Raw genomic sequence first — 21170 nt, forward strand, 5'->3', positions numbered from 1 at the left:
CGACATCATGTCCCAGAATCCCACCATGTCTGTTTCATATCCACAGTCGTACCTGTTGGCCTTGACAGCATGTTTTGAGGCAGATAATGCTCCTCTGTAAGGGAATTTCAAGCAGCAGACCCAGCCATATACATTCTCACTGGAAAATCTGTCAGTATGATTTCTTCATTAATTGTTAATGATTAGTTAACCTTTGAGAATGTTTATGACCTTCTGAGAAACCTAATTGCAAAATGAAAATACTTTTGTTATGACTACTTCAGTGTGCTTATTTGAGATATGTGTAAATGAGAGTTTAACCTTCACCTGAGGAAGGGCAAAACCTTACTTTAGTTCACATATATCCAGCCCCCCCCAAAAAAAGTGCATTACCTAGATAATTCAGGCTACAGCATTAGGAAGGGAAGAATATTCATGAGGATAAATATTAGCGAGGATAAATAACTAGGAGAAAGATAACATGGGGCCTGAGCCATGCAGGTAAGCCATGCTTACCACAATCAGATGACCTGAATCTTCTGCTCCTAATTTGTATGGACCCAGCTGAAGGGGTGGCATCTTTTCCTGGGATGGCAGAGCTCTCTGGGGAGAAGACAAAGCAAGCTTTTAGGAGGAAGGGACCAAAGGCAAGCTTTTGAAATGACAGAGATTTCCCCAAAGCTCTCTAGGTTAAAATAACCCATTATCATTGCCTTTTTCAGCATACCTCTCAAATATTCTCCTCTCTCCTCATCACTTTTCTTTCATGCATTATTAGGTAGGCTGTTCAAGCTATCAGGCACCTCACAGAATTTCATTCTAAGACCTGCTTTTGGAGTTTTGAGATGATAGAACAATGAAGGGCTTTTAAAATGCCCCCAAATATGGTGTATGTAACGGGGGAGCAGGTACATCTATATCATTCCTTATGGAGTCATCAGTAACGTTACTTGTCACAAAGGCTTTGAAGCCATCTTCTTAATGAGTCTGTCGCACTTGGCAACATGTAAAAGTCTTCAGGTAGATTTGTACACAGAAGTTATTTTCAGAATGTGAACACCGGCTGCTCCGAGGGATGTGTGTAATATGGCTGACACAGCAAGAACCCCTTGGTTGGTAGTTGTTGGGCTGACCGTCAGCACAGCTCTACCCAGGAGCAGGGCTCACCTAGGAAATGCAGCCAACAGTCCCCACTTGAAGTAGGATTTGTTTCCTCTGCTCTGTGTATGATGATAATGGCTTTAAGCGGTTTGGGACAGGATTCATGGAACTAGCTCCAGGTTGGTCCTCCCAATTGGAACTCAGTGGGTATCCCCATCTGATACTGTAACGCGTAGGTATGTTTGTATACGTCTGCATGATGTGAACATAGCTCTGTAATTGAATATCAGCCTCATATATAGGGAGATACTTGATTTGCATAGCAGATGTAAGGCTGATGCTATTTCACAATTTTTTGTCTCATGGAACAAATCCATAACCTCGGGTCATTGGATTCTATTTATTCCAAGTAACATTCACCACTTTGGGGGTAGTGTAAATGTTAAGTTCATCTCTTCTGGTGATACTATAATATCTTTGTTCACAGGGGCAGAGATCATAACATAGGAAAAAAGAAAACGGGTTTGGGGGCCACAGAGACTGGGATTAAATCCCAACTCCATCAGGGTATAGTCATGACATTAGGTCACTGATTCAATCTCTTTGACACTTAGAGATCCTTAGTTGTAAAATCGGAACAACAGCATTTTTCTCACTAGTTTATGTGAGTGTCAAATGAAATACTTTTTGTGAAGTGTGTACCTAAATGTTTAACAGATAGTAGGAACTCAAAAATTTTTTTAATTCTCTTTTCGTTATTCAGATAGTCCATAACAATGAAATTTTCCCCAGATAATATGAACATTTATATGGGCTCATGCCCACACACTGGAGAAGGAAATGGCATCCCACTCCAGTATTCTTGCCTGGAGAATCCCATGGACAGAGGAGCCGGGCAGGCTACAGTCCATGGGGTCGCAAGAGTCGGTCACAACTTAGCGATTAAACCACCACCATGCCCACACACATACTGTAGTCATAGGCTTTCATATAAATTCATTCTAGTTGTTTTTTCTAAAAACACTTAGGTCTTCTATGGAGCAAATAAAGTATATCATTCAAGAAGTGCATCTAAAACAGGATTAATCACAGTTGTCAAAAAAAAATAGATTAAGTAGAAAAGCCACAATCCATGTAAATTACATGAAATTATACTACTTTTAAAGTGAGATATTTTAATTATTTATGTGTTTCTGGATGTGTGCCTGTGCATGAAATTCAACAACATTTTCAATATTATTGTATTTAGTCAATACAGCCATCTTTCTATATCTGTGGGTTCCACACCTGTGGAGTCAACCAATCACAGATGGAAAATATTTATGGAGAAAAAAAATTCTAGAAAGTTCCAAAAAGCAAAACTTGAGTAGTTCCTTGGCAACAATTTACATAACATTTACATTATGAGTAATGTAGATGAGTTAATGTATGCAGACAATGTGTGTAGGTTATATGCAAATACCGTGCCCTTTTATATGGACTTGAGTATCCTTTCAGTCATTTCAATGTATCGAAATTTATGGTAATACATGGCACACGTGTGCGTGCTCCAGTTGTGTCTGACTCTTTGAGATGCTATGGACTGTAGACTGCTAGGCTCCTCTGTCCATGGGATTTTCCAGGCAAGAATACTGGAGTGGGTTGCGATGCCCTCCTCCAGGGGATCTTCCTGACCCAGGGATTGAACCTCCGTCTCCTGCAGTTCCTGCATTGGCAGGCAGTTTCTTTATCACTAGCGCCACCTGGGAAGCCTGCAGCCTAGAGAAAACAACAGCTACTGAAAGCATGCTGGGCTTCCCCTGCTTTCAGTATTTGTCTTTCAGACAAGAGAGACTGACTGGAGTGCCTGGGCCTGACCGTGTGGCTGGGCCAAGCCCGTGAACTGTTTTGTATTCACTGCACCCTCAAACCCCTGCAGTGTTGCCCGGTTTCAGGTCCTGGGGAAGCCCTCCCTGTTTTCTCCAGCTCTCTTTGGTTCTCCTTCTCCTAAATTCCTAGAATATGCATTCATTTGTCCAACAAATACTTATTTTCAACTACGTGCCAGGTACTCTCTTCGGGGCCAGGGACACAGTGATGAACACGTAAGTGCCTGCCTCATGAAGCTAAAATACAGTCTTAACTCTGATGCCTGTTCAGCGCTGCCATCGGTGAGGATAGCATCTGTCCAGTGATTAATAAAGCACAGGAACATACTTTGGGCTTGAGTCACATGCAGCGCTCAGCGCCTGAACACTAAGTAGGTGTTCCGTCATCCTTAGGGGGGGTCCATTGACTTGTTTTAACAGAGACCAGCTACAGAGCAGATACACAGTAAAACTATATTTTGAATACTGAATTTAACTTTGACTGGCTTCGCTATACGGTAAACACAGGTACAGCAGAAAATTAAGAGGCTTATTTACATGTGTTGGTAGAGGCAGATTGGGGAACTGAGTCTGTCTTTTCTTCCCATCAGCTTATGTGCAAATGTACGTTTGTGTACATGTGTATATGCAATAAAACAAGGATGAAACATCTTCATCTTTTCCTTCTTTCTCTTCTCCCTCTCTCTCCCTGTTCCCACAGGTCAGCGTGGAAGTTTTGGTAGAGTATCCTTTTTTTGTGTTTGGACAGGGCTGGTCATCCTGTTGCCCGGAGAGGACCAGCCAGCTCTTTGATTTGCCGTGTTCCAAACTCTCCGTCGGGGACGTCTGTATCTCGCTCACCCTCAAGAACCTGAAGAATGGCTCTGTTAAAAAGGGCCAGCCCGTGGATCCGGCCAGCGTCCTGCTGAAGCACTCAAAGGCCGACGGCCTCGCGGGCAGTAGACACAGGTATGCCGAGCAGGAAAACGGGATCAGTCAGGGAAGCGCCCAGATGCTCTCTGAGAACGGCGAACTGAAGTTTCCCGAAAAAACAGGATTGCCGGCCACGCCCTTGCTCACCAAAATAGAACCCAGCAAGCCCGCGGCCACGAGGAAGAGGAGGTGGTCAGCGCCCGAGACCCGCAAACTGGAGAAGTCGGAAGACGAGCCACCTTTGACTCTTCCCAAGCCTTCTCTCATTTCTCAGGAGGTTAAGATTTGCATCGAAGGCCGCTCTAACGTAGGCAAGTAGAAGCCGCGTGGGGAAGGGAAAGCTGGCCCTCCTTTATCATTTGTATCCAGATTACAGATGTACTGTAGGTTAAATAACTCAGTATTTACATGTTATCCTCTTACTTTAGGGTTCTGTTATAACCTTGTCATTAGAGTTACAGCGGGCGTTGGACAGGCGATCGGTGCATATGCTTTTTCCAGGCGTGTCTCTCGGCAGGTGGGGTGCCAGGGTAGGTCCAGCCCAGGCTCCAGGCAGGTGGTGGGCATCCTGGTTGAGATGAAGGTGGCCCCATGGCACCCGCCTTTTCTGGCATCGTGGATGCACCCACGGGGGCACCGACTTCCACCGGCTTCAGAGGGATGGTCTACGGGAAGGGAGCTGCGTCAGGGGGGTGTGCGTGTGCCTGGGTGACACTTCTGTGAGGGTGTCTTTCTCTCTGCCTCCCTCTCTCTTGCTCTCAGCACCAGATTGGAGGTCTGGGGGAATGTCCTCAGGAGGTTCTCCCGTGCAGAGTCAGCATCGGTGCCTCCGAGAGAGGTACCAGACAGCAGATGGAAAGCTAATCGTGTAAAGGAACATTCCCCGCCCCCCCCCAACTTATTTTACAATAAAAGCAACTTTTAATCATAGAGATAAATATATATATATATATATATATTTCCCCCTATGGGGCCTGACTGCACTGATATTTTTTTAAAGAGCAACTGCCACCCATGGGATTTCGTTTCTGCTTTACTAGTGCAGTAGTGATGTCTCCAGGGCGTCGTGGTGGGCAGGCGGCCCTTGCTGGCATCGCTCCGCACTGGTTGGGGGGGGGCGCTGGGCAGCAGGGGTGGGGGAAAGTGAACACCCCCTCCAGTCTCTGTGCAGTGTTAGGAAAACCAATCAGGTTAATTGCATTGACTTCGCTCCCAAGAGACAGACAAACTGCCCTTCAAAAGAGCTGCAGAAGCTCTTTGCTTTGGGTTTGCAAATCTTTTGTCTTTTAACTCTAGTACTGTTTATAGTTCATGACAATGGACAACTCGGGTGCCACTTTTTTCAGATTCCAGTGTGACGTGAGGAAATAAGATTTTGAAGATAAGCATATATATTACTATCTCTAAGTACTTAAAATGCCGTTCACACTTTATTACCAAGCATCTTGGTCTCTCATTCAACAAGTACTGTATCTCACTTTAAACTCTTTGGGAAGAAAAACAGAAAAGAAAAAAAAAAAAACTAAGTTGCTTTCTTTTTTTTTTTTTTTTTTAACACTGTAACTACATTTCAGCTCTGCAGAGTTTCTCACGGAGCAAGATGCTGAAAGTTTCAAAGTGGTTTCAAGGGATGAATGTGAATTATGAACTTGTATGTGACAATGAATGACCACCAAGTACAGCCTGACAGGAGGCACTCTTCACTTTGATGTCTCTGAAAGGATTTAAAAAGCATATGCAGAGCTGGCAGAGGAACTGAGAGGGAAGGGATGGGGAAAAAAAAAAAAAGAATACTCACTTTTGTCCAGTGTTTTTCTTTTTAAGATGAACTTTTAAAGAACCTTGCGATTTGCACATCTTGAGTTTATAAATTTGTGTGATATTCCTGCAGTTTTTATCAAATAACATTGTGGGAAAGGCTTGGGGGACTGAACGAGCATAAATAAATGTAGCAAAATTACTTTCTAACCTGCCTAAACTCTAGGCCTTTTATAAGGTTATGTTCCTTTCAAGATTCATTTTTGGTCTTCTTACCGTATCTGTCACATAAAACCAGGTCTTAGCAGGACAACTCTGAGAATTTTCTTCAGATTCATTGAGAGAGTTTTCCATGAAGACATTTATATATGTGAGCAAGTTTGTTTTTTTTTTAAGAAAACAATTATTATTGTTGTTATTAATGTTATTTTCAAAATGACTTTCTTTTTCCATCTGAAATCAAGATTTAATGTTTGGTACAAACCCAGATAGGGTCTTTCACAGTTGAGACCTTTTATCCCCAGAGATCTGAAAAATTGTTTGTGGGTTTTGAGTGTGCGTTTTAAGTGCTTAAAAGTTTTATAAGGAGAGAGAAATTTTTAAATATTCTTACTTGGAATGGCTGCAAAGAATCTGAACAAATACCTGATTTTTCTTTTACCATTGAAAATAGTACTTTTTCCATTTCACAGATTAAAAAAAAATTCTCGTCAGCCCACATTCTGGCTTTCCAGTATTCCTTCACATTTAGCTCTCAGCAGAACTGATGATTTTTAGAAACCATTTCTGGGGTGTACCAAAAACATTGGAGTAGGTTTTGAACTGCTAGATCAGTCCTTGACTTTCTTCGGTGTTCATTACCCTCTCAGCATGCTAGCAGAGAGCTGGGTGAGTCCATTCTTGCAGTCATATTGCTTATTTAGTGCTGTATTTTTTTAAACGTCTCTGTTCAGAGAACTTGCTTAATCTTCCATATATTCTGCTCAGGGCACTTGCAATTATTAGGTTTTGTTTTTCTTTTTTGTTTTGACGGTAAGAGGAATAAGGGGCTGCCATACAGACTTTGTCCTCCTCAGTCCCATTCACGTGGACTCAGAGAAACACCCACCACCTTTTGGCTTCTTTTGAGTATTGAACTAACCGGATCCACACCTCCAACACTAAAACGGGAAAACATGCGTGGTTTGGAGCAATAGGAACATCATCATTGTTTTTCGTGCTTTTGTTTCAGGTATAGGAATTATCAAAGAGTCGGTTCTTTCTAAACATTGTCCCGTTTCACCTTCCTGCTTCTTTAGTGTGGGCAATACTTGCCGTGCCAATAGAGTCTGATCAGTGTGCTCTAGAGAAAGTGTAGGTAGGCCCCTCTTGGCTTTTTCCTTATTCTCTCCATCCTTTTCCTGTGCCGGCCGGAGAAGGGCTGGAAGGAAGGAGCCAGGAAGGGGAGAGCCTCCTGCTGGGCGATTGCCCTGCTCCGGGAAGCCGAGGCCCCGGGGCAGGGAACTTTCGGAGGAGCCCCGCGTTTCCCTTGCCCTGGTGCAGGAAAGAGCAAACAAAGGAGATCGTCCCCTCCTCTCCGCGAGGAATAGTGGCGCGCAGACGGGAAGCAGGCAGACTCATTTCTAAGGCGCACTCTGGGGCAATCGAGCCAGGATCAGCCCCTGTTCCACCGTCCTTTCCTCAAGTAGGTGGGCCCCCACCCGCTCAGGTCTGTATCCTGGAGACTTGGAGCCCTGCCTCCTCCGAGCGTGGGCAGGAAGCGTGGTCCACCGCGTGCGCGCCTTCCGAGCCTCGGGTGCAGGCGGCTGCGGAGGGGCCGGGCCTCCTGCGGACAATGGCCACCGCTCCTCTGTGGCAGCTCTCGCCTCCAAATAGGAAGGCCATCCGGAGGACAGGGGCCCTCCTCTCGTTGGCACACGTGGGCGAGTGCCGAGGCCCCCAGAGCAGCCCGGTCACCGCACCCGCGTAGCCCACCTAACAGTGCCGGGCGTAGAAACTCCGGCGCCGCGCAGCTTGCGAGGAGCAGCCATGTGCCTCTGTGCCGTGCCCACTTTGCAATATTTACCTAACCCATCTTTTGTTCTTCTTACCCGTTTTCCATTTTTAAAGTAGTAACAGCAGGCCTTTTGCGTTTACAGTGGAACACAATCACAAAGAAATTAGTCAGGGAGAAAAGAAAAAAAAATTCACCAACAAACAAGGACCTCTCTTTCTAGGGATTTCTAAATCTATAAAATGACTGTTCCTTAGGATGTTTCAACTTCAGAATTATCTCAGTTTGGGCCACATTGGGGGCGGGGCGGGACGGCTAGAGAGATGGATACCACTTACCTCAAATCTTTTCAAGTGGAAATCCAAAATTGCTTTTTCATTTGGACGTTCAGGATGATTTTCTATGTCGGTCAATTTTGTGTCTTTTCCAACTCACCCCCATTTGTTTTGGGAGGAATTTCTTCTTTTTTTTCCCATTGCTGTCCTCAATCCCATCTCACCCTGAATCATGACCCTCTGTGTGTTCGGTTAGGTGAGCGCTTCGGGTTTTCTCGCCCACCGGGAAATGGCAGCACCCCCTCCTCCTCCCCCCCAAGGAACTCTGCAGAACCTTTCACACCTCTAACTCAGGGACGGGGCTGGCGTGTGTGTGGTACACTGACGTGTCCAGAAGCAGCACTTTGACTGTTCTGGGAGTAGGGTTGTACAACTTCAAGGAATGTTTGGATTTCCTGCATCTTGTGGATTTCTCCTTAGATACCGCATAGATTGCAATATAATGCTGCATGTTCAAGACGAACAGTAGCTCCTAGAAATCATAAAATCCACTCTTTGCACATAGTTCGATCTTTACTGAAATACATTGCCAAAATTTACTTTTGTTGTATAGCTTTGGAATTTTTTTTTTTTAAGGAAACAATTGACAATACCGTTTAACATCTGTGACTACTAAGGAAGCCTGTTTGTTTCATAGAGGAAAAAAAAAGTCTCAAATGCTTTTGAAGACACTAAATGCCATGCTATTTCAGATCTGGGTGAAGAAGCAGAGCTCTGGGGATGGAAGGCCGGGCTTTTTGAGCTGTGTTGGTTGTCATGGCTACTGTTTGATGAACTGTAAGCAGCTCGACAAACCGTGGTCCGTTTCCTCCTAAAACCCTTTGCACATCCTATCTCCTAGTCACCCATGATAATCCCAGGTGAAAAAAGGGCCAGCAGTCTCCATGGTCCAATCCCGCTTCTTCAGGGTGATGTGAAAGCAAAGGAAATGACGCTGTGTGGGCTTTTCAAGCGAAGCGGAAGTCTCTGCTTCCACCTTTGTTTTCAACCCAGAATTTCTGAAATAGAAAATTTAAGAACACATCTAGTAATAACTATACAGAGAACATACTTGGCTATAAAGCACATGCCTATCTATGCCATTGTGTTAGGTTGGTTTCCTCTTTTTTTCCTCCACGGACAGTGTTGTGTTTCTGTTGATAGGGAAACTCCAAACTGTTTGCACACCTCTACTCCGGAGCTAAGATTTCTTTTACATAGATGACCTCGCTTCAAATAAGTTACCTTACTGATAGATCTTTCTTGTAGCACTATACCTTGTGGGAAATTTTTTTTTTTTAATGTACACCTAATTTGAGAAGCTGAAGAAAAAAAAACTTTGAAGCACTCACTTTGAGGAGTACAGGTAATGTTTTACAAAATTGCACAAAAGAAAAATGAATGTCAAAATGATTCATTCAGTGTTTGAAAGATATGGATCTGTTGAAACAATGAGTTTCATACCTTGTTTGTAAAAAAAAAAAAAAAAAAGCATAAAGGTTGAAAGTTACATGTTTTTTTGTATATAGAAATATGTCATGTCTAAATGATCAGATTTGTATGGTTATGGCCTGAAAGATTACTACTTAAAAGGCTCTTCAACTATACCTATGCTTCCTCTAGGTTTTTGTTACATAGAACCCTCTTCTGAGGGAGACTAATTCTGTATTTTGCAATTAGAGAATACTGTTCATTCCTATGCCGAAAGTACTTCTCCGAGCTCCCTTCTTAGTTTAAACTCTTAAGCCATTGCAACTCCTTTTTCTCCAGAGATGATGTTTGACATTTTCAGCACTTCCTGTTCCAGTAAACCCAAAGAATATAATTCTGAACAAGAAGTGTTTGTAACAAGGGATCCTGGCTACCAAGAAAACGGGGCTCATCACGAGGACACACACACACACAAATGTTCAGCCTTCTCTGCCCCCCGACACCTCATTTCAATGGCGGGGGGTGGGGGGTTAAACAAGAATTTTAGTTGAGATGCCTCATTTCACTTTGGTTTGTTTTTTTTTCTTTCTTTACCATTAAGAGGCCAAAATTAACGTGGAGCAACTTCTCAGAAGTCATATTCTGTCCAGAAATCAAGCCAGCAGAAACTGGACAGCTGGCAGGGGAGGGGCAGGATGTTGGGCAGATCCCCCCTCCAGTTCTTAAAATTCAGAATCTGAGCCCCTCCCTACATTACACGCAATGTTTCTGGTAGCTGACATTCACCTGTACGACGGCGGGAGGGAACAGCGGCTTCAGTTCTCGCGTCCTCACGACTTGCATACAAATGGTTCAGCTGTATTAAAATTAAGTGCTTTTGGCCAATAGGTGGTAGCTCTCCAGTAACCGTCTCTTAAGAATTTCCGTCACTTTTCTCAGCTGAAAGGACTCCAGTCTTCCACTGCAGATATTTGGAGACTTCACCCAAGTTTTCTTTCCCTTTAGTTTGTTCGTTTGCTGTCTGGGACGGCCGATGAGCCAGTCTCCTTTTCCATGGCCAGTCTGAAGGCCCCCTTTGGAAGTGCTGTTTGCAGTCATCCTTGCCGAGGTAACAGGAACTGTCCTCTGGAATAAATGGCAAGTCTGAACAGTTACCAAGCTGGGTGTGTAGGTTTCCTCTGGTTCCTAACACGAACCGCCTACTCTTCAATTAATCCAGTTCAGGAGTGGGGTGAATTTCTTTATTGTCGGTGAACATTAAACTTGATACCTGTGTACATCAGTTCTGTGAATTTGGCCTTTTAGGGGAGGTTTTTTTTTTTTCCTCCTCAGCCTTCACTGCTCCCTGTACACCCAAATTAGTGTCAGCTGAAAGGCTCCAGCAGAGCCCTGCCAGCATTTTCTGGTGGCCTTTGGTTAAGACAAGAGTCCTAATTTCTAGCCAGTGGGGTCCTGGCCCCAGGGCCATCTCTGAGAATCACACCGAATGTGTTTTTCTAATATCAGCTCACGACCTACCAACCTTCCAATCGTACGCCTCCCACCGGCCAAGGAAAAAGAGACACCAGAACTTTGAGGGCACTATCAGACTGACATGGCCAGTACAGAGGAGAACTAGGGAAGGGATGATGATTTGCACCTTATTGAAAAGAAAAACTTAAGTGCATACATAGTTAAGAGCTTTTATTGTGACAGGAGAACTTTTTTCCATATGCGTGCATACTCTCTGTAATTCCAGTGTAAAATATTGTACTTGCACTAGCTTTTTTAAAACAAATATTAAAAAAAAAATGGAAGAATTCCTATTCTATTTTCTAATCGTGGTGTGTCTATTTGTAGGATACACTCGAGTCTGTTTATTGAATTTTATGGTCCCTTTCTTTGATGGTGCTTGCAGGTTTTCTAGGTAGAAATTATTTCATTATTATAATAAAACAATGTTTGATTCAAAATTTGAACAAAATTGTTTTAAATAAATTGTCTGTAAACCAGTACAAGTTTATTGTTTCAGTATACTCGTACTAATAAAATAACCGTGCCAATTGCAAACGTGTCTGTGCCTTGTGTCAGGTCCTTGGAAACCAGGGAGGCTGAGGAAGTGGTGGGCCTTCTTCTTGATCCGCTGTGATCGCTGGGTAGGTTTGTGGTGGCAAAGGTGACATAAGGCTTTGCCTTTCTTACTAATTTTGGGGAGTGGTAAGTGGGTCGGTTGTGCTTGAGATGAGAATCAGATAAAAGTCAGGTTTCAACATCTGATGTTTCAGCTCATTCCATTTGTTTCTCCTCTCTGCACACTGCTGTTTTTACAAGAGATTTTTCTTCTCAACAGAATTTGGCATCTTTGTGGGCTTGTAGCATTATCGATATGTTTCTGTAAGCGTTGCTGCACACTGGTTAATGGTCTGAAGGTGGAAAGTTCATTTGTGTTTCTTGGAGTTCATGCCTGTTAGAAACTCAGAGGTTTGCACTGTGTCCGCTCTCAGATGGAGGAGACTTGGCAGTTGCCCCAGAAAGGAATTCCTCCAGGACCCAGTCAGGTAAGGCCCTCTACCTGCATCTGCACACGTGGCTGTCCAATCCTTCCAGGCTCCAGCTTCTGCGGCGCTGGAAGAGAACTCTTGGCATCCAATTCAGCGTTGTTGCTCACCCCAGGCAGGGATGGGTATCTCTTTTCCTGTTAGTCGTCTTGTTTCGGTGTATCGGGACATCTCACCAGGACTCTGCTGTTAGGCCTGCGGCATCGAGGTCCTGTTGTACTAAGAATGCTAGTGTGAACGAATGTTGGTGTGTAAATTAGCAGTGATGCACTGAGCCTTGAAACCCAGACAACAAGGCTGTTCAAGCCCTCAGTCTGGGCAGACGTGGGCCGCTCTGATGCAGCAGTCTGGACCGCCACCTGCTCTGCTGTTGTAATAGTAGCTGCTAATGGTCCTGACAAGTCTGGGTTCCAAGAGCTGCGAGTCTTACCTGAGCCAGTCTGGTTGATGAGAGGAAAGCCTTTGCTTCACAGGCGGCAACGAGGTCGACCTTGAAACCACCAGGAGCCTACAGTGCACAGGAAGCCCTGTACAATCAGCAGGTCGGAGGGCATCCAGGGCAGGCTCCCCCACGCCCACTGCTACTGGAGGCAGCGATGAATCTGCAGAGGGTCAGGGAGCCTTAGAAGTGAAACCTCTGCTTCAACATGTTCCTGATGAGGTTCTGGCTTCTGTGATCTGTTTTCGCTTCCCTAAAAACCAGGTGAGTGAGGAACTGCCTCACTCCCCTTGGTGGAAACAGAGCGGGTAGTCTGGAAAGTCTTTGCACAAGATGGATAAAGCAGGCACACGTCCTCACGGATAGGACTGGACAGCCCCAAGCCAAGACAGGAGTATGAAGGATGCTGTTCTGGAAGTTTCCTGACTACTTACTGGCAGTCCCTTTTTAAGAGGTTTAAGACTTCTCTTCCACTTCTTTCCCTTCTTTTGCCATGAAGGATCTCTTAAAACTAATGAACTCAAGGTCTCGAGTGTGACACACATTTAGCACAGGTACAGGGGTTCACACCTCAGACAACCAGACAGAAAAGGTGGGGTACCTCCAGCAGCAATGCACATCCTGCCAGAGGTTCAGTATCCTTCAAACCCTTGAGTGTGTGGGCGTTCGTGTTCCTACAAGAATTACTCTGGGTGGATTTAGGAGGAAAAAGTATTACCATGGAGCTCAAGTTGCTGGATTTTTTAATGTATTCTTCTAAGACTGGACCATGAAGAAGGCTGAGCACTGAAGAATTGATGCCTTTGAGTCATGATGCTGGAGAAGACTCCTGAGAGTCCCTTGGACAGCAAGGAGCTCAAACTGGTCAATCCCAAAGGAAAACCACCCTGAGTATTCATTGGAAGGACTGATGCTGAAGCTGAAGTTTTCCAATACTTTGGCCACCTTATGCAAAGAGCTGACTCATTGGGAAAGACCCTGATGCTGGGAAAGATTGAGGACAGGAGAAGGGGGCGACAGAGGATGAAATAGTTGGATGGCATCACCAACTCAACAGACATGAATCTGAACAAACTCAGGGACATAGTGAAAGGGAAGCCTGATGTGCTGCAGTCCATGGGGTCACAAAGAGTCGGACACAACTGAGCAACTGCATGAACAACAAAGACTATAAACTCAGGCCTGTGAGTCCCTGGAGTGTGGTGGTTTGTTCAGATTCCTCATACAGTGTCAGTCACCAGGAACATCAGGCTGTTAATTTGCTCTCATGCAGCAGGAATGAGTGGCTCCTCTCTCCTCTAGGGCTGTCACTCGTCTCGTCAAAGAAAAATTAACTCCTGTATCTGCTGCTTTAGCCCCATTTAAAAGGAAATGAAGCAAAACATCCTGGGCTGCATACACTTCCCAGTCCTAATACTCAAGTAATGCTTCAAAAGAAGTGGCCAGTCATTAATGCACGCGGGTTCACCGTTTAGACAAGTGTCACTGTGCACTGGGGTGGGACTCCCACCAAGGCCATGAGTCTTTTCTCCAACAAAGTATGAATGTCACCAATGAATGAATGGACCCTTAGCAGCACCCAGGGTCCCTCCTGGGGAGTATTCATCGCTGTGATGAGGGGTCACTAGCTCCGATTCTAAACCAATGTCAAGGCTTCAGCTGCTTTTTTTCACTGGGACTCTACCTGCCAACTTTTTAGTGGATAACCTTGCAATGGAAAAATCCCCTGGAACTTCAAAATAATGTTCTGTTTTTGAGAGAGAGGACAGCCTGGAACTGAGGGGGAGAGGGGAGAGATGGAGGGAAATGAACCTAATGAAAACCCAGGACAAGACTAAAAGCAGCGTGAGCACAGTGACAGAGGACCTGTTCCCCAGAGGCATGGGTAAGAGATGTGGCGACAGTGTGTCCCCGAACCTTGGGGACACCTAGAGGAAACCAAGTTCAGCTGTCCGGTTGATTGCTCTCATTCTTCTGCAGCATCTGTGAGCTGGATGGAGCGGGGGCTGGCTCCCCTGGCCGCGGCCCCACCCTTCCCACCCAGGTACCTTGACCACCAAGAGCCAATCATGGGAAGGAAGCAGAAAACCCCCAGCTCCCCCAACAATGTGGTCCTGTAAATGCAAACTCCAGCACGCAAGCAAGTCTTCATAGCATTATATTAAAGTCAAACTTTTCTTTAAAAAAAAAAAAAGGCATGAGTACTCGTTTTAACAATGAGGTTACACATTTCGGGCAGGTAAGCTCTAACCGCTGACCCACTGAGTGCCTGACTTCTGGGCCCCTCGACCTAGGGGAGCCCCGCAGCCTCCAGGTGACGGGAGAAGAGGGGGCGGCCCCCACACCCCAGGACCTGCTGGAACCTCTGCCCTAACACGAGGAGGGAGATGGAAAAGCAGGCGTGTGTGGATGCCTCCGCTGGCCGGAGGTGGCCTCGTCCTCAGGGTTAGCTGAACACGGTGTTGTGTTGCTGGGTCACTCGGATGAACGTCGCCCTCCTGCTGAGCTCTTTGAGTTTGGCGGCCCCCACGTAGGTGCAGGTAGACCTCAGTCCCCCGAGAATATCCAGAATCGTGTTCTCGACATCCCCTTTGTAAGGCACTTCCACAGTCTTGCCCTCAGGGGCTCTGGAAGAAAAAGGAAGCGTTTCTTTCAGTTTGGTTCTTTTCCCTGAACTACCCAGCCAGGATCCCCAGCTTTGGCACTTGAACCCACCCCAAGGCACTCGGGCAGCTGCATGCCACTCTCTGATCCAACCCACCCTGGGAGGACCTCAGCCTTGCTGCACACGCCACGTGGGTCAGGCCAGCATCGCGGGTGAACGCACTCCTCCCACCCAAGACGCACAACCTGGCTGCTGACTGCCCAGAGTGCTGGGAACACAAAGTCTCCATCAGCACTCCTGGAAGAGTTGCAGACCTGGCCCGCACCCCACCACCTCCTTCAGGTACGCCACACCTTCCATCGGAAACCAGCCCCCTCTTTCCATCCTCTGCTAATCTGTACACGGGCCTCCAGCTGACCCAGAGTCCAGAACACTGATGGGGTGGGGGAACAGACCTCACGGCCACCTCCCACCAAGGCCTCTCCTGCTGGCCCACCCTAACCAATAACAGAACAAGCCCAGAGTGTGCCCTTCCCCCGTACCCCTGCCAGCCCTCCAAATGGCATCAGACAGAGCATCTTCACAAGAGACGATCAAGAGAGGAAGAAGGGACAGAGAAAATGGACAAGTGGGCACTGTGAGGTTACATGGAGACCTCCACGAGTGAGGTAAGTGATTCCACTCACACGGCCTCTGTTGGGCACCCCTCAGCTTACCTCCCTGCATCTGCACAAATCACCATGCCTGGACGTGGTGTGGGGCCTCTGCAAGGTGGACCCAGAGCAGAACTAAGGACCTCCTCAACACCCAAGGCTTTGGTAAGCATCCTTCATGTTTTCTGGGTGACACTTAGAAATTCAGGTCTGGCTCATGGCACAAACGTTAAACCACATCTGACTGTCCTGCTGAGTGCCTGTCCCACTCTTCCCAAGGCCACCAAGCAACACTGCCGGATTCCGCGTCACACCCCTTACTGCAGGTTCTGAAGATACCATCTAGACTTGTGTTAGAAGGGACATTACAAGAAGGGAATCTCCAGTCCACACACAACTAGCCCCCATCCAAGGGTCAGGAAATCTGGAAATTCTAACAATTTACCAAATACCGGAACTTTAGCTGGTCTCTTCACATGAAAAAACAGCATCTCTTGATCAAAAAGTCATTACCTAGAATTTCAAAAGGGTATTAACTCTTGTGCATTGAAATCTACACATGTAAGACTACCCTCAGGTAAGATCTAGTAGTTTAAACCATTGACCAGAACAAGACAAGGATGTCCATTCTCACCACTGTTATTCAACATAGTTTTTGAAGTCCTAGCCTCTGCAATCAGAGAAGAAATAAAAGGAATCCAAACTGGAAAAGAAGTAAAACTGTTTGCAGATGATGAGACTATACACAGAAAATCCTAAAGAGGCCACCAGAAAACTACCGGTGCTAATCAAGGAATTTGGTAGAGCTGCAGGATACAAAATTAATGCACAGAAATCTCTTGCATTCCTATACACTAACAATGAAAGATCAGAAAGAGAAATTAAGGAAATACCATTTTACCATTGCAACAAAAAATAAAAATACCTTGGAATAAGCCTACCTGAAGCAAAGACCTTTCCTTGGTTAAAGAAGAACAGTATGGAGGTTCCTTAAAGAACTAAAAATAGAGCTACCCTATGACCCAGCAATCCCACTCCTGGGCATATACCAGAGAAAACCCTGAATTCAAAAAAGATACAGGCACCTCAATGTTTACTGCAGCACTATTTACAATAGCCCAGACATGGAAGCAACCTAAATGTCCATCAACAGGAATGGCTACTGATGTGGTACACATACAGAATGGACTACTACTCAGCCATAAAAAGGAATGAAACTGTACCATATGCAAAAACATGGATAGACCTACAGACAGTCATACACAGTGAAGTCAAGTCAGAGAAAAACAAATATGCAATAACACGTATATGTGGAATCTAGAAAAATGGTAGAAAGGAACTTATCTACAAAGCAGAAATGGGAGGGAAATGCAAATAAAGAGGGGATATAGGTATACATATGGCTGATTTACTTTGCTGTAAAGCAGAAACTAACACAACATTGTAAACAAACAACTAGAGTCCAATAAAAATTAAGGAAAAACAAAAACACAACCATTGACCAGACCAAGGGCTGGCCTAGTGGCTAGTTTACAGCAAGTTCATGAAGCTGGTCACTGGTCACACCCAAGATGACTGGTATTGCTATACTCTCTGACCACAGACCAACATGTGCCAGAAATGATAACCATTTCATTTTTTAACAAACATTTCCATGGCCTCCCCAGGCTTACAGACACCCTCCAGATCCTCAGCATCACTTCTTCTCTAAGTGGCGATGGTACCTTTTGCAAGTCATTTATCATCAATGCCCAAGTCTTCTCATCTGTAAAATGAAGGGCTTTGATGTGTCTCCCAAGGACAGTGTGAGAACTAAATGGGTAATGACTGGGAAGGAACTAGCAAAGCATAAATAACTCTGCCTTAATTAAATATAACGTCAAAGTAAGAGAACCAGTCTTAGGAGGAGATTAGATGATGGGGGGGCGGGGGTGGTGCAGAGACAGAACACGGATGCAGCCTAGAGGGCTCACGCTGCCTCTGGATTACGCTTCTCACTCCTTCAGCACTTTCCTTCCGTGTCTAAGATTTGATTGAATCCACTTCCGGAACTGAGTCTTGGTACTCCCAAATCTTCTATTTTCTGTTTTGTCTAAACCCTGCTGGAATCACAGAAGATGGTTTTTTGTTCAGCTCCTTGGTTTCTGTTCGTGCTCTAGCCTGGTCCGGCCTTCCCTACCTGCTTTTCTTAGAAACCCAAAACAGATGCAGTGGCTAGAGGGCAAAGAAAGTCCTCCAGGCAAAGCATCTGGCTGTCATGCAATCGCCATGGCTCCTCTCCCAGACCAGCACAGGCCCTTGAACAGTGGTACTGGTAAAGCATTAAGCTGCTTGGCAGAGGTTCAGGTCGAAGGGGAGGCAGTAAACCCCTTTCTCTCTCTCCCCCGACACTATCCAGCCTCCTCCACCAGTCATCACACAGGAGAAAGAGGCCTTTGGAGGCCGTGTGGGACGGGGGTGTCCCTCTTGTCCTAAACTGTCTGCAGCTTCCAGGATGAAGGTATGAATGTAGCCCCCAGCTCCTTGTTCCCACCCCGCTGTCCCCATAACTACAACATCTTTTTCTTATTGCGATTCCCCCCAAGAGAGAAAAAGACTGCAGAGAAAGAGGAGTGAAGTTAGACTACCAGTACCGAGGAACAGAGCTCTGGGGGGGACCCCACCCCTCCCACCAGCCTGCCCACCTGAAATATCTCAGTGACTGAACTGTGTACCTTGAGCTTGGCTCAGACCTTACATAATGCATCCAAATCCCACGTCCTCATGGTAAGCTTTTGGGTGTGGAATAAGTGGTAGGAAATGGAGGGTATCGGCCCATGGCAGGGGGCCAGAATTCCCGAGCTCCTGTCCCATCCACATGGTGCAGCCTGTCATCACTGCCAACTCTGATGAGACGCAACGGCAGGCTCTACAGAGCAGGGCGAGGTGGTGAGTAAATTCTGCCACAGCGTTCTTCAAACACACGTACACACAATTAAAATGGAAGTGGAGCAGATAAGCAGACGTGAACATCCCTTCCACAGACTGATAGGATTAGATGCCTACAAATGCTGCCTGTGTCAGCTGTCTAAACTTGCAGGCGGGGCGAGTCCGGTGGGAGCTGCTGCAGGTGACACCGGGCATTCTTCCCAAAGGTCTGACCTCCAGGAGGGGGTCTCACCCACCCCATCTCACATGCGGTGGGAGACCCTTCAGCCTGACTCACGCCAGGCTCCACAGGGGCTCTCTCAGGACGAGGCTGGGATATTCTGGCCTAGCCCCCTGGAAGCCTAGTGGGTCCCCTCCAGGGCTGGCAACAAAAGTCATAACTACTCACGCATACCCCTAATTCCATTTCCAACTCGACCCCAAACACTGCCAGTGCTAGTTGGATAAAAATTATGGCTGTTTTGAGAGAGGCCAGGATGGGTTTTCTAATCAAAGATGACGTAAATAGATGGAAAGAAACCGTGTTCTTGGATTGGAGGAATCAATATTGTCAACTTGCTTATACTACCCAATGCAATCTACACATTCAATGCAATCTCTATCAAATTAGCAATGACATTTTTCACAGAACAACAACAAAAAATTCTTACAATTTGTATGGAGACACAAAAGACCCCAAATAGCCAAAGTGATCTTGAGAAAGAAAAATGAAGCTAGAGGAATCAGGCCCCCCTGACTTCAGACTATACTATATACAAAGCTACAGTTATCTAAAGAATATGGTACTGGCACAAACACAGATGTAGGTAAATGGAACAGGCAGCAAGCTCAGAAATAAATCCACTCACCTATGGTCAATTACATTAACGTCATACACAAAAAGAAACTCCAAATGGATTTAAGACCTAAATGTAAGACCTGATACTATGAAACTCAGAGGAAAACATAAGTAAAACTCTTTGACATAAATCACAACAATATCTTTTGACCCATCTCCTAATAAAAATAAACTGCTGGATGGCATCACTGACTCGACGGACCTGAGTCTGAGTGAACTCCGGGAGTTGGTGATGGACAGGGAGGCCTGGCATGCTGCGATTTATGGGGTCACAAAGAGTCGGACACGACTGAGTGACTGAACTGAACTGAACTGAATTAAACTCAAAAAAGTTTCTGCACAGCAAAGGAAACCATAATCAAAATGAAAAGACAACCCACAGAATGGAAGAAAATATTTGCAAATGATGGCAACTAGCAAGGGATTACTTTCCAAAATTTACAAATAGCTCATGTGGCTCAATATTAGAGATCACCTCTCACACCAGTCACAATGGCCATGATCACAAAGTCTACAAAGAGTAAATGCTAGAAAGGGTGTGGAGAAAAGAGAACCCTCCTACACCGTTGGTGGGAATGCAAACTGGTACACCCACTATGGAAACAGTATGGAGACTCCTTAGGAGACTAAAAGCGGAGCTGCCATATGATCCAGCCCCACTCCTGGACATGTATCTGGGGAAAACATGGTTCTAAAGGATACATGTACCCCAGCATTCACTGCAGCTCTGTCTACAATAGACGGGACATGGAAGCATCCTAAATGTCCATCGACAGATAAATGGATAAAGAATATGTGGTACATATAACATGTACACGATGGAATATTACTCAGCCATTAAAAATGAAATAATGCCATTTGCAGCAACATGAATAGACCTACTAAGAAGTCAGAAAAAGACAAATATCATATGACACGGCTTCTATGCACAATCTGAAAAGAATGATACAAATGAATTTATGAATAAACTTACGGTTACCAGGAAGGAAGATGGGGACAGACTCAGAGTCTGGCACTGACATGTACACACTGCTGTGTTTACAGCAGATAACCAACAAGGACCTACTGTATAGCACAGGGAACTCTATTCAGTATTTTGCAGTAACCTATAAGGAAAAAGAATCTGAAAAAAAAATGTATACGTATGTACAACTGAATCACTTTGCCACACACCTGAAACTAACAATGCTGTATATCAACTATACTTCAATTAAAAAAAGGTAAGCCATACAGTTATTTAAATATCTTAATTTTAAAAGTGTTTCCCAGGTCTTTCCCCTGGTACCATAATATAGAGAGACTCGTATTCTTTGAGACCTACTTCCATCCCCCAGGTCTCCCACATTGCAGGTGGATTCTTTTACCAGCTGAGCCACCAGGGAAGCCCAAGAATCCTGGGGGATCTTCCCAACCCAGGGATTGAACCAGGGTCTCCTGCATTGCAGGCGGACTCTTTACCAGCTGAGCTACAAGGGAAGCCACCATAATATAAACTTGTACTCTCTGAGACCTATTTCCATCCCATTCCTGTAAGAAGCAATGGAATGTAACCTCACCAGTGATGGCGCTGTGCCCACTCCCCTTCCCACCCCTACATACCTATACTCCGCGACCCCTCCGGAGTGTTTCTTCATCGCCGTCTCTGAGCTCATCCCATAGAAGAGCTTGAGCTTCTGTCCGTTCCTCTCGATCACCTCTCCAGCACACTCAGTATGGCCCGAAAACATTCCTCCCAGCATAACAAAATCTGCTCCAGCCCCTGTACCCCAAAGTGGGGACAAAAAGAAGCAGCAGAGAAAAGAGTCAGGGAAAAA

At 45.5% G+C, this 21170-nt stretch overlaps 2 protein-coding genes across 16 annotated transcripts in view; one reads left to right on the forward strand and one right to left on the reverse strand.

The window, feature by feature from the left end:
• The window catches only part of ATXN1 (ataxin 1), a 414527-nt gene extending 408699 nt beyond the window's left edge, over positions 1 to 5828 (forward strand). For 12 of the 13 annotated variants that reach the window (XM_027525447.1, XM_027525448.1, XM_027525449.1 and 9 more), the window contains 2 exons: positions 3649 to 4171; positions 5435 to 5828. In XM_027525447.1, the coding sequence (XP_027381248.1) occupies positions 3649 to 4171; positions 5435 to 5529 (618 nt within the window). In that variant the 3' untranslated portion in view covers positions 5530 to 5828. Of the gene's footprint in view, positions 1 to 3648 lie in introns of all 13 variants that reach the window. The other variant, XM_027525458.1, reaches the window with a different exon arrangement.
• An 8649-nt stretch (positions 5829 to 14477) lies between these two features.
• Positions 14478 to 21170, reverse strand: part of GMPR (guanosine monophosphate reductase) — a 60614-nt gene continuing 53921 nt past the window's right edge. For 2 of the 3 annotated variants that reach the window (XM_027524581.1, XM_027524580.1), the window contains 2 exons: positions 20956 to 21115; positions 14522 to 14959 (listed from right to left, as the gene is read on the reverse strand). In XM_027524581.1, coding sequence (XP_027380382.1) covers positions 14779 to 14959; positions 20956 to 21115 — 341 coding nt within the window. In that variant the 3' untranslated portion in view covers positions 14522 to 14778. Of the gene's footprint in view, positions 14960 to 20955; positions 21116 to 21170 lie in introns of all 3 variants that reach the window. The other variant, XM_027524579.1, reaches the window with a different exon arrangement.

The sequence above is a fragment of the Bos indicus x Bos taurus genome, chromosome 23, assembly GCF_003369695.1.
Source record: "Bos indicus x Bos taurus breed Angus x Brahman F1 hybrid chromosome 23, Bos_hybrid_MaternalHap_v2.0, whole genome shotgun sequence".
Lineage (NCBI taxonomy): Eukaryota > Metazoa > Chordata > Mammalia > Artiodactyla > Bovidae > Bos > Bos indicus x Bos taurus.